A 13,151-nucleotide genomic window follows, 5' to 3' on the forward strand; every position below is an offset into this window, starting at 1 on the left:
GGCTAAAATATTTATGTTGTCAAAATTAATTAAATGAACTGGAAAACAGTAAGTATTCCACTATTTATCAAGTGCTAAAGAAAAAAGTTATATGAAGGACTTCGAAAAAGAAAAGACATTTCAGGGAAAATAAACTTTATATCAGCGTTTGTTTGTAAAGTACGTACTGCTTTCCGCTTAAGAATGCAGTCCAACCTCCAGCGATTTCCTTCAACTACCGGGCGTTTCAGGAAAATTTCTGGACTCAACCTAAAATCATGAAACCAAGATTTCAAATAATTAAAACAAAATATAAAGTTCTGATTGTGACATAGGATGCAAAGGCAATATCAGCCCAAATGAAGACATGACCATCCTCTACTGTGGTGGGCCATCTAAAGTTTGCTATGAGTCTATATACAACTTCATATAGGAACAAGAATTTTTATCCATATAAAAAGTCAATATCAATTTGTCTCCTCACTCACACACACACACATAAACACACATGGACACTGTTGATTGCACACCCAACAGCCACTCTCAACCCTGACCTTCCTTGCTGTCAGAGTCTACTTCTCTTTATAGTGGATGAATATTCTAGGTACTTGTTTTTCCAGACTCCTATGCAGCTAGAGCATGATGTGACACAATCATGGACAATGAGATGTATGAGGAGATACAAGTGAGGGTAACTGGGAAAATTTTTCCTCCTTGATGAGAGAGAGAAACACACACAACAGGAGAAAGCCCAGCCTTCACTTCCAGCTTTGGGTTGGATATTGTATGGGGGTATGATGCTTGGAGAGCTGCAGCTATATTGAAACTCTAAGGGGAAGGCCCAGACCCCTGAAATCACTAAACCATTGCACCAACCCTAAGATAGCCCAACTCTGGACTTCCCATTAAATGACACAAATGAATCCTCATTGTTTAAGCCACCTTTAGTTGACTGTTCTGTTACTCTGAGCCAAAAGCATTCTAACTGATAAAAATACATATTGACTTCCTATACTAAGGAACAGTGTTCATGGGAACTTGGAGTTTTCTGAGAAAGCAGGAAGAAAGAAATGCCGATATATGAAATGTTGCCAACACAAGAACAGAATCCTGGACCTTTCCTCCACAGCACTGCCACAAGGCAGCTGAGAGTACAGAGCATCACTTCTTCCCCTTGGGTTGAGTTCTAAAGTCAGTGTCTGAGTTAATCTGCATGTGTTATATATAACTTTCCTGTAATGAGGAAAAATCAACAAATAACAAAACAAAACTCTATCAGGTGAAGTTCTAGATCTGAAGAGGCACGAGTAGACTGTGTAGGGTTTAAAGCCTTGTAACATTCTAGGCTAGAATACTGCCATGACAGAGACTCCACTAAACATGTGGAAACAATAGGATTTTAAGGAGCTAATGAGATTAAAAGAAATACTTTTTATGTTCTACTTCAGTCAGTTAAAGAAAATAAAAACCTACAGGTAAAGTGTATCTAGAAGAGACACATATTGAGTAAGATAGATAAGTAAACAGAGAAATAAAGGAGTGCGTACAGTATGCTGTTACTGTTAGGTGCTGTCGAGTCAATTTGGATTCATAGCGACCGTATGTGACAAAGTAAAACTGTCTCACAGGGTTTTCTAGGATGTAATCTTTACAGGAACAGATCACCAGGTTTTTCTCTAGCGGAGCCACTGGATGGGTTCAAACTGTCAGCCTTTCGGTTAGCAGCTGGGCGCTTAACTACTGGCTTAACCAGGGCTTCTTGATATAGTATAAATATTTGCATATTTAGAGTTGGAAATGGACTCAAAGGTAATCTATGCCCAAACAAAAAATGCAGCTACTAATAGGAAAAGTGTTAAGAATAATTAAAAAGATATTTAAGTATATAAGTGCAAAACTGTGCACTGCTAGTTCACTAAAACTGAGAAATCTCTAAAAACATATATATACTTGCAATATATATTTTTTAATGTATACATTAACTATGGGCTCAGACGGTGTTAGTTCTGACACCACTTTTAAAGCTATACTACAATTAAGTCTTTCTCGTCCTTTATTTTATCTAATACAGGAGCATTATGTACCCTGTATGCAGAACATTCTGCTAGGAACTTCAGAGGATATTAAAAAAGCACTCAAGGGGCCCTCAGTCTTGAGGATAATGCATAAACAGATAAAAGACAGAGATTCATGCTATAAAATAAGTATAAATAATGGTTGTATGGCAAAGAAAGAGATATAAGTCACCAAGCATATCTAAGCAATTATTAGATAAGTAAAGTTCAAAAGAATTGAAAAATACTACATTTCATTGCATCTAGGACATCAGTAATTGTAAGGTACATCATTAACTTATGCACCACTAGGAAAGAAAAAATGCCGATAATTATAATTTAAGATGTTATTGAGTGTAAGATGTATTCTGATTTCAGGGATGTTAAAATACAATTCTAAAAAAATGTACCTCTTAGAAAAGTTTATAGCTTTAACTGCTTATATGAAAGACAAAAAGTTTAAAATAATCCTGCAAGCAATACAACATCAAGATCGTAAGAAATAAGTAAAAAGTAAACCTTTGGATATAGGATGTACAATGATGTTAACGGAGACTCACCAACAGAAATGGAAGAAGAAAGAGCAAATTAGGAATAGGTTTAATATGTTAATGTCATATGTTATCTGTTGTTCATATGATAAATGTGCTAATTGCAAGTTGTATAATGTAATACGTGTAGTAACTACTAAGAAATCACCAAGAAAAAATACACAGAAGAAAAGAAGGAAGAAATCAAAAATGCTCATAACAAGAAAGAAGCCAAACACAAATAATGACAGAAAAATGAGAATAAAAACACAAAGAAGATATGAAATACTAAACAAACAAGTAGCAAAACGAATGAGGTAGACACTTCATTTTTGGTAATAATCTTAAATGTAAATGGTCTAAACTTCTCATGCAAAAGGTAGACAGAATGGATTAAAAAACAAAAAATGACCCACCCTTTTGCTGTCTACAAGAATTACACCTTAGACATAATGACACAGACTGAAAATGAAAGAATGGAAAAAATATTCTATGCAACCAGTAAACAAAAAACAGCAGGGTAACGAGACTCATAACAGTTAAATAGGCTTTAAATCAAAATCTATTATGAGAAATAAATAAGAAATTACATAATAATAAAAGGGTCAATCCAGCTTGAAGACATAACAATTATAAATATATATGCACCTAACAGCAATGCTCCAAAATACATAAAACAAATACTGACTAATATGAAAGGAGAAACAGACAACTCCACAATAATAGTTGGGGACTTCAACACACCACTTTCAATTCTAGACAGAACATCTAAAAAGAAAGTCACTAAGGACATTGAGGAAACCCTGCTGGTGTGGTGGTTAAGAGTTTGGCTGCTAACCAAAAGGTCACCAATTTGGATCTACCAGGTGCTCCTTGGAAACCCTGTGGGGCAGTTGGAAACCCTGTCCTATATGGTCTCTATGCGTTAGAATTCACTTGATGGAATGGGTGGGTAATGATACTGAGATCTTAAATAAAACCATAAGCCACTTTGACCTAATGGGCATATACAGACACTCCACTCATCATCAGAACAATACACATTTTTCTCCAGCACACATGGATAATATTCCAGAGTAGACCATATGCTAGGACACACAAGTGTCAATAAATTTAAAAAGATTGAAATCATACAAAGCATCTTCTCTGATCATAACAGTATGAAGCCAGAAATCAACAACAGAAAAAATAAGGAAAAAAAAAAAAATACAAGGAAACTAAGTAATACACTACTTAAAAAACCAGCAGGTCAAAGAAGAAACCAAAAGTGAAATTTAAAAAATTCTTAGAATGAAAACACAACATATCAAACCTTTGGGACACAGTAAAAGCAGTACTCAGAGGGAAATTCATAGCAATAAATGCCTACATTAAAAAAGAGGAAAGATCCAAAATCAAAAACTTAAACTGACAATTTGAACAAATAGAAAAGGAAGAGTAAAAGACGCCTAAAACTAGCAGAAAAAAAAAGGAAATAATAATGATAGGACAGAAATAAATGAAATGGAAAAACCCTAGAAAAAAATCAATAAAACCGGAAGTTGGTTCTTTTGAAAGGATCAATAAAATAGACAAACCACTGGCTAGACTGACAAAAGAAAAAAACAAAAACAAACAAACAAAAGAAAATGAGAACAGGCAAATAACCAAATTAAGAAATGAAACTCAGAGGATCATAACAGATTACTATGAAAAATTGTACTCCAACAAATTTGAAAACCTAGATGAAATGGACAAATTCCTAGAAACACACTACCTACCTAAACTAACATAAGGTAGAAAATCTAAACAGACTCATTACAAAAGAAGAGATTGAAGATGTCATCAAAAAACTGCCAAAAAAAAGTCCAGGACCAGATAGCTACAGTGGGGAATTCTACCAAACATTCAGAGGAGACGAAACCAATTCTACTCAAACTCTTTAAAAACATAGAAGAGGAAGGAAATTTCCTAATGCTTTCTATGAAACCTGCAAAACAGTGATGCCTAAACCAAGCAAAGACATCACAAAAAAAGAAAATTACAGACAAATATCCCTCACAAGCATAGATGCAAAAATTTGCAACAAGATTCTAGCCAACAGAATTAAAAAACATATAAAAAAAACATACATCATGATCAAACGGGATTCATACCAGGACTACAAGTGTGGTTCAACATTAGAGAATCAACCAGTGTAATCCACCACATATATAAAACAAAGGAAAAGAACCATACGATCATATCAAAGGATGCAGAAAAGGCATTTGATAAAATTCAACACCCTTTCCTGATAAAAAATCCTCAGCAAAATAGGAATAGAAGGGAAATTTCTCAACATAATTAAGGGCATATATGCACAACCAACAGCCAACATTATACTCAATGGACTAAGTCAGAAGATAACCAAAATGCTGGAGAAGAAACAAGTCCACAAGGCTGATAGCCTACACGAACCATGACCTTATCTACCCTGAGACCAGAAGAACTAGATGGTGCCCACCTACCACCACTGACTGTTCTGACCAGGGTCACAATAGATTATACAGGATAGAATGGGAGAAAAATGTAGAACAAAATACAAATTCTTAAAAATATCCATACTAACTGGACGAGTTGAGACCAGAGGACTCCCTGAGACTATCACCCTGAGATACTCTTTAAATCTTGAACTGAAACTTTCCCGAGATCTCCTTTTAGTGAAATAGCACAGTGGCACATAAAATAAAAGATATTACTTGTAAGATCAGTGCTCAACTAAAAAACCATCTGTATGAGACCAAAAAGTCAACATTTACTTTAAAGCAAAGATGAGAAGATAAGGGGGCAGGGAAACTAGAGTACTGGAAATGGAACAACCAGAACGCAGTTAAAGAGAATGTTGACACACTGTGGAAAATGTAACTGTTACTGAACAATTGTGCGTGGAAACTGTCAAATGGGAACCTAACTTGTTATGTAAACTTTCACCAAAAACACAATAAAATATTATTTAAAAGAGAGAGAGAGAGAAAAGCTGAGCTAAGCTACACTCTGCATCTGCCCAAGCTGCACAAAAATTTGCAATGGAGCTGGCAGCCATATCTCATTGCCTTAGCTCATTTTAGGACTGACCTCCAATGAACACTGGATAGTTAGCTCATGGGTGACATGAAACAGCACCACGCACAAAAAAGACCCAGAACAAGCACTCTGCTTGCTGATTGATCCAGATAAACAAGAAAGAATGCTCACTCACCTTGTTTAGAATCTACTTCTTTTCATGCCTTCAACATTTAGCTAGGATTTAGTCTTCACCTTAATTTCCAGGTAGCCTGGGTGCTACGGCTGCTAACCAAAAGGTTGGCATGTTCAAATCCACCAGGTGCTCCTTGGAAACTCTATGGGGCGGTTCTACTGTGTCCTATAGGGTCGCTATGAGTCAGAGTCTACTCGATGGCAGTGGGTTTGGTTTTGGGTTATTTAATGGGCTAATCACCATCTCTTCGACTTGACAGCCTACCTCAGAATTCACCTCTTCAGGAAATCTCTCCTGAGTAAATCTACCCAAATCTGATTACTACTTTATCCAGCACCTTCAAAAATTTCAATTTTCACTTAAAAGAATCTCAGTTAAAAGGGATCTTAGACATCATGCAGTGCACCTGACTGTCTGAGAGGCCGCTGTGTGATATGTGGGCTCTAGAGCAGACACACCTGGATCAAACCAGCACTGGAAGGTACTGACTCTGAGCTTGGGCGGTTCCCTAACCTGCGTCTTACTTTTCTCATTTATAACACAGTGCCTGGCATCTAGTAAGACTTCAGTAAATAGTAGCTGTTATTAGTTACTTCTACTATGCCCTAGAAACTACCCCATAGAAAAGTTAATGTGACTTACCCAAAGTTAGTAATAGTTGGGCAAGGGCTCCTAAGATGGTCTGAGTGGAAACCCTCACCATTTCTCTCTGGGACCACTGTGAAGCTTACTAGGGGTCTCTGTAACCCCTCTTCAATTTGTCTTATACACTGTTACCAGAATGGCACCTTTCAGAAAACAAATTTGATTAAAACTCCCATGCTTAAAAAATCTTCAGCGGTTCCCACTGTTCATTGCTCACAGGATTAAGTCGAGTCCTTAGCAGCTCACCCAATGCCCTTCACAACTTGGCCTAATCTATCTTTTGGTATCATCTCTATCCACATTCCTAATGGACCCTATGCTCAAGCCACATACAATCTCCGCTCTCCTCCAAAAACGCTGTGCTGTTTCACACCCCTATGCCTTGGTCCTGGCTACCCATCTGCCTAGAACACCCATTCCTTCTTTTCATTAGAGTCCACTCCATTATCCCGGAGCCATCCTGGCACTCTCTTCTGTGAAGCTTCTACCATGGCTGCAGGCTGTCCTTGCCTTTCCTCTGTGCCTTCTGTGTTGGTCCTCCCCACTGAGTTTTCCCCAAACCTTTGTTTTATGTCTAATTTTCTAACTCTATATTGTTTGAGAGTAGGGGCTGTTTCTCATTCATCTTTATACTCACATAGCCTAGCTAAGTACCTGACAGCCCGGTACCCACTGCCATCAAGTTGATTCTGACTCATAGTGACCCTATAAGACAGAGTAGAACTAATAGCTCTTGAATGAATAAGCAAAAAAATTAACACGTGAATGGATGGATGGATAAATGAATTAATGAACAAACAAAACTAAGTACTTCTAGGTCCCTAGGGCTCACTTTTGTTTCTCATTTCACAGTATGTGCCCTTGCTTGCATGCTAATTATTTTAGAAGCATATTACTACAGTTTTCATATAAGTATATGATGTCTTTTGAATTAAATTAGAAGCTTCTTAAGGACAAGTGCAACCCTAACTATGCTTTTTCACTCTCTCAGATCCAAATACATCATGGTTTTGTTACATTTCTGAATGTTCCCTTTTGCAATATACTGTGCATGATAAGGAATTTCTTCACATGTTATGAGGAAAGTGACAGCAAAGGCCGTATTTCAAAGGGTATGTTGTAATAAGATGTTATCCTAATGCAGTCATGAAAAAGAAATACACCCTGATTCATTCCCCTGCTGACAGTAGAAGAGAAAACATTCAGGTTCCATCTCTTTAGATGTTTAAAGGAAAGTCTGTGTTTTAGTGTTTAGAACCTTCAAAAGAGACATTATTTTCTTGCACAAAGCATAAAAATATGCACTCAGTGGAAACCTATTTTCAATCTCTCTCATATCTTTGCCAGAAATATTTTTAAAAAAGAACATAGTACTACATTGGGCTTGGATTTATTCTCATAAGTGTTTACAAAATATTTAACAGAGGAAAAAGCTTCTAAGAATGAAACTGACTGAAAAGACATATTTGGCAGAATTTTAAAGGTAGGGTAAGCTCCTCCACAAACATAACAATAAACAGGTTCATAGACTGTCAGTCACATATCTTATCTCTTGGCTTTAGATCAGTGAGTCTCAACCAGGGGAGATATTGCCCCCAAAGGACATTTGTCAACATCTGGAGACATTTCTGGTTGTTACAACTGGGATTGGCAAGTCTAGAGACATTTCTGGTTGTCACAACCAGGAGGTTGCTACCAAAACCTAATGGGTAGAGGTCCGGGATGCTGCTAAACATTCCACAATGCAAAGGACAGCACCCCGCAACAAAGAATCATCCAATCCAAATGTCAATAATGCCAAAGTTGAGAAATATTAAATTGTCCTAGAATTAGGTATTTCCATATCACTGAAGCAAAACAGTAGAAGAAAAGGGGTCCACATTCCTATTACTCTTCTCTCCCCTCAAAATCTAGAATTAGAAGAAAATAAGTTATGACGATATTTTCACAGTTCTCATATAAAGTATCATTTGGAAAAAAAATGGATAGAGAAAATAAGGGGCATTTTAGGCAACTGAATTCTTAGAAGGAAAACATATTTTAGACATTTTCATTTCCATTTTCCAATTCGGGCGTCTGTGGTGGATCTTAAATGTTCCGGCAGACGAGCAATTGAACTGAAGTCAGACTACAAAGCCTACACCAATCCCAGGAGTAAAATTCCCCAAGAGCTAAATGAGTTTTAGATGCAGACTTCCAGTGACCTTAATAAGCATCATAACTCTCACGAACTTCAAAAAGATCAGAAAGTTGAAACCTGGTATATTGTCAGAATAACTGACCAGGCCTAGTCATGCCAGAGGACATTTTAACAGTAGTAGGCAAACGAAACTATTTCAACACCAAACACACACAGTTCAGACGAAATATGTTCCCTGGACCTGGTAACAGACACACTGAAATGAGGAAAGGTGTCCAAAGGAGATTATTTTCCATAACTTTCTACAGCTACATTTGCCTTGCAGCATAATCTTTACTAAAATGAATATTTGGGTGTCTCCTTCCAAACGGAAAGACAAAAACAAAACCGTTCAAGCTGAATATTTTAAGAATATATTTGGATGCCAACTCTTTCGAAAAAGGCTTTGACTGGAGGCTATTACAGTTGATTGGTTGAGACTTCGCCCAAACCATCTGTGGGTACAGCCGGTTTTCATAACGCACAATTCTGGACAGCAGTACACTGTTGTAAATGTCTAAACGTAGAGATATCCAGACAAAATCCCCATGGACAAATACTAACCACCAATCTGTGATAAAAATCTCTTCTTTAGCCTCTTCCATTGCATTTGCCACATCTTCAAAATATCCTTTGGCGTTAACATACCTGAAAGATAAGGTTTACAAAAAAAACAAAAAAAAAAAAAAGGAAAGAAAATAAACATATCCCATGGCAAAGCAAAACATGGAAGTCCCCACAGCCTAGGGTCTGTATATAACCATCAGTTTACTTCACGTGATTGGCAAACAAGGATTGAAAATATCTCCTTCCGTCTGCTACCTAAGAAGGACAGTTAAGTAGACAAAAGTAAGGAACCTGCTTCTTCTTTCCTTAGAGCACAAATTGAACCTCATCATCATTGAGAGGCCAGATGAATTCTCCTATCCTGTTGAACTCACAAGAATCCCTGGTGGTGTGGTGTTTAAGTGCTCGGCTGCTAACCGAGAGATCGGTGGAATGAATTTACCAGCCACTCTGAAGGAGAAAGATGTGGCAATCTGCTTCTGTAAAGATTAAAAGAAAACAAAATCAAACCCGTTGCTGTTGAGTCAATTCCGACTCATAGTGACCCAACAGGACAAAGCAGAACTGCTCCACAGGGTTTCCAAGGAGCGGCTGGTAGTTTTGAACTGCCTTTGGTTAGCAGCTGAGCTCTTAACCACTGTGCTACCAGGGCTCCTATAGGTCGCTATGAGTTGGAATTGACTCGACAACCACAGGTCAAAGATTACAGCCTTGGAAACCCTATGGGGCAGTTCTACTAGTCCTATAGGGTCACTGTGAGTCAGAATTGACTCAATGGCAATAGGTTTGGCTTTTTTTTTGGTTGAACTCATACACCATTGTTCTTTTTAGACTTAATTAAAGCAGCCTAGCCTCGAATTCAGGGATAGAAAAACATGCTAAACCTGATTTTATTTAAAAGAAATATCTAGCAATTAAGTTCACTTTCCTAAATTATCGCTAATAATTTAAACAAACTTTCCACTTGCAAGAACAAGTGTGAGGTTAGAAAGCCACTGGCAGCTTTAAAAATAAGACTTCAAAATCTAAAGCTAGCTATCTAAAGCTCACTATGAAAAATCAGAAAAACAAAAATTGGAAAACGATTCAAAAATTGGGTAGTTCTATAACTGCCTCAAAAGGAGAGGCCCCTGTTGAGAATGTTTTCGCAACTTTGAAAATCGACTCCAGGTGAATTTAGATATATTAGATGTTATGACTATAATATCAGACTAAAACTGAAATATTAGATGTTATGACTACCTTGGCAGTCTCAGAGCAAAAGGATCTTACCATTTAGCTAGAGTGTTCTCTTGGATAGCAGCATATGACCCAAATCGATGATCTTTGAGAAAGTCGCTGCCGTGCTTCCGGATGAACTCTTCCATAGCCCCTCCCCACCATCGAGCCTGTCTATAGCTGTTGCATTTTAAAATAAGTGTCCTTCAAAGAAAAGAAAAATGTGGAAAAGAATGGTCACCCTGTACTCTATTTCTTAAAACAGATTTACAGATTAAACTTGCCATGTTTTGTTTTGTTTTTGCAGCAAACATAAATTGAAAAATTTAGGCCAATAGCATCTTACTTGATATCAAAAAAGTAGGCTTTTAATTTTTTTTTGGTATCTTTCTAAATATATTCAATATATATCAAAAATTAAATTTCAGATTGCTTATTCACTCATCCGCTTGTTCACCCATGCAAACATGCATTAGGTACTTATTGTAGACATAGAGCTGAGCTAGGCTGTAAGGAAGATAACAAAAGAGGTGTAAAGCAAGGTCCTACTTCTAAGAGTTGGGTAGAGAGTTGATGGCTCCTATAGAGGACATTTCCCTTTCTGCTTCCTGGTGTTCATTCCCTTGCCTTCTGGAAACACCATCCTAATTGTTCTTTAGGAGAGCACTCCTTCCCTATTCTGACCCACCAAAGCCAAGCAAAATGGCATATTCCATTCCCCTAATACCAGAGACTGGTTCAGGACTGAGTATGTGATCCAGTTCCACCCAATGAGTGAGACAATCCAATGACTAGCTCAGAAATGACAGGAAGTGTCTCTCTCCTTTACACCGAATTTGATGTGAGTGGTGGGAGCCAGCCATCTTGCTACCATGAAGGGACTATCCTGAGGACGGAGCAGATCCACAGAGGAAGGCAGAGCTGAGAAGCACAGGGAAAATGAGCCTCAATGATATAGTCTGAGCCTCAGAATCAGCCATCTTTGAAGCCGGTGCAATTGATTAATTCTGTTTCAGGTGTAGGTCAGTTTGCATTGGATTTTTCTGTCACTCATGACTAAACTATCCTAAACAGTTACAGATTTATAAGTGTTGAGAAAATTCAGAGAAGGAGATTACAGAAAGTTAGTAGATGCAAAGTGTCACAATCAGTAACTAACGCCAAGAGGTGAAAATATGTTACCATATTTGAAGTTCAGAGAAAAACAAGGTGTTGGAGTCAGCCGTCTATCTGCCATTTAGGCAGAAATCCACCCCTACTCCAATATAAACAGAAGACTGTGAGTGAGGAGGGAGAGATTGCTTTTGGGGGGAATGCAATGATCCTGATGAGAAGCAGGGAAGGGCTATGTTCACAGACCCTAGAATATTTATTTATAGAGATTGTTGTTATTGTTGGGTGCTGTTGAGTAGATTCTGACTCATAGTGACCCTATGTGACAGAGTAGAACTGCTCCATAGGGTTTTTCAGGCTGTAATCTCTATGGGAGCAGACTGCCAAGTCTTTTCTCCCACGGAGCTGCTGGGTGGGTTTGAACTGCCAACTTTCAGTTAGCAGATTAGGGGTGCCCAAATTGCTCACCTCAATAAATCAAAGATTGATGTCCGGCTCTTGTCTGAAAAGCCACTGAAACATCAGTGCCTGCTGCTGCTGGGATGTGGAGATAGGGAGGTAGAGACATGGTGGAGCTGAGAGGAGTGAAGCATCCTCAGTCAGGGGTGGAGGGAGACAGGAATTTCTGGCAGCAGGGGCCAGAGGGTGTGGGGGTGCCTGGGCTTGAGCCAGCCTGATGAAGCAAGTACTACTCCAAATGAGTTGAAATGCCTCTGACAACCAGTTATCAAAGATTTTGTGGAAGAGAGAAGTGATAAGGAGAGGTCTTGTCACAGGATGTGGATCAGATATAAGAAAAATAAAAACTATTCCAAACATGAAGACAGGAAGAGCAAAGTTAAAGAGGAAAGAAGAAATGTGTAAGAAGGGATGGTAAAAGAACTGCCTCCACAGAACCTGAGAGGCTGCTAGGGAGGGGTTGCAAATAAAGTCAGAGAGATAAAGGGCCTTCTATTATAAATGGAGGAATTGAGGGTTATTTGCTAGATGGTGGGAAGAGCTCATACCAGGGAGGAAGCTGAGGAGATGTGGCTTTGGATGGATTCATCTGGCAGTGCTGCACAGGGAATGAGGGTAGGAAATGGAATAAAGTGGCCAATAAAGTAACTGTTATAGGGACCAATGAGAATTATGGCCTGACTTCTGTCACCCTCCGGAAAACAGGACCGCAGCAGCAGGAGGAAAGTTTAATGGCTGAGTCATTGCATTTCCAGTGACTAATCCTGAACCTTCCATTGTCAGAGAGGATCAGGAATTTCATCATCTTCTGATACACACACACACATGCAAACATGTATATATAGTAAGGACTGGCATAGCTGCACTTATGAAAATACCTCATGGGAGGAGGGTGCAGTTGGCAAAAAAAATGTAGAAGGCGTGTTATTTGTGTAAAAATACAGTGTATATATATATATATATACTCTTCCATTAAACACATATATATGTGCGTGTGGGTAGAAAAATATATATATATATATATATATAAATATATGTATATGTATGCATGTGTGTGTGTGTGTGTGTGTGTGTTCATATACATGAGGCTGAATGACATAGAGAGCAATGTATATGTGGAGACAGAGAGACACACATGGTATAACTACAGTCTCCCAGAAAGAAACCATGTCTATAAATATACACACACA

The 13,151-nt window shown here is 38.1% G+C and overlaps 1 protein-coding gene across 8 annotated transcripts in view; it reads right to left on the reverse strand.

The window, feature by feature from the left end:
• PLD1 (phospholipase D1) overlaps positions 1-13,151 on the reverse strand; it is a 281,147-nt gene that overhangs the window by 129,263 nt on the left and 138,733 nt on the right. For all 8 annotated transcript variants that reach the window (XM_023737926.1, XM_023737927.1, XM_023737928.1 and 5 more), the window contains 3 exons: positions 10,444-10,593; positions 9,169-9,252; positions 168-249 (listed from right to left, as the gene is read on the reverse strand). In XM_023737926.1, coding sequence (XP_023593694.1) covers positions 168-249; positions 9,169-9,252; positions 10,444-10,593 — 316 coding nt within the window. The remainder of the gene's footprint in view (positions 1-167; positions 250-9,168; positions 9,253-10,443; positions 10,594-13,151) is intronic.

Source organism: Trichechus manatus, unplaced genomic scaffold (genome assembly GCF_000243295.1).
Source record: "Trichechus manatus latirostris isolate Lorelei unplaced genomic scaffold, TriManLat1.0 scaffold00110, whole genome shotgun sequence".
Taxonomy (NCBI): Eukaryota; Metazoa; Chordata; class Mammalia; order Sirenia; family Trichechidae; genus Trichechus; species Trichechus manatus.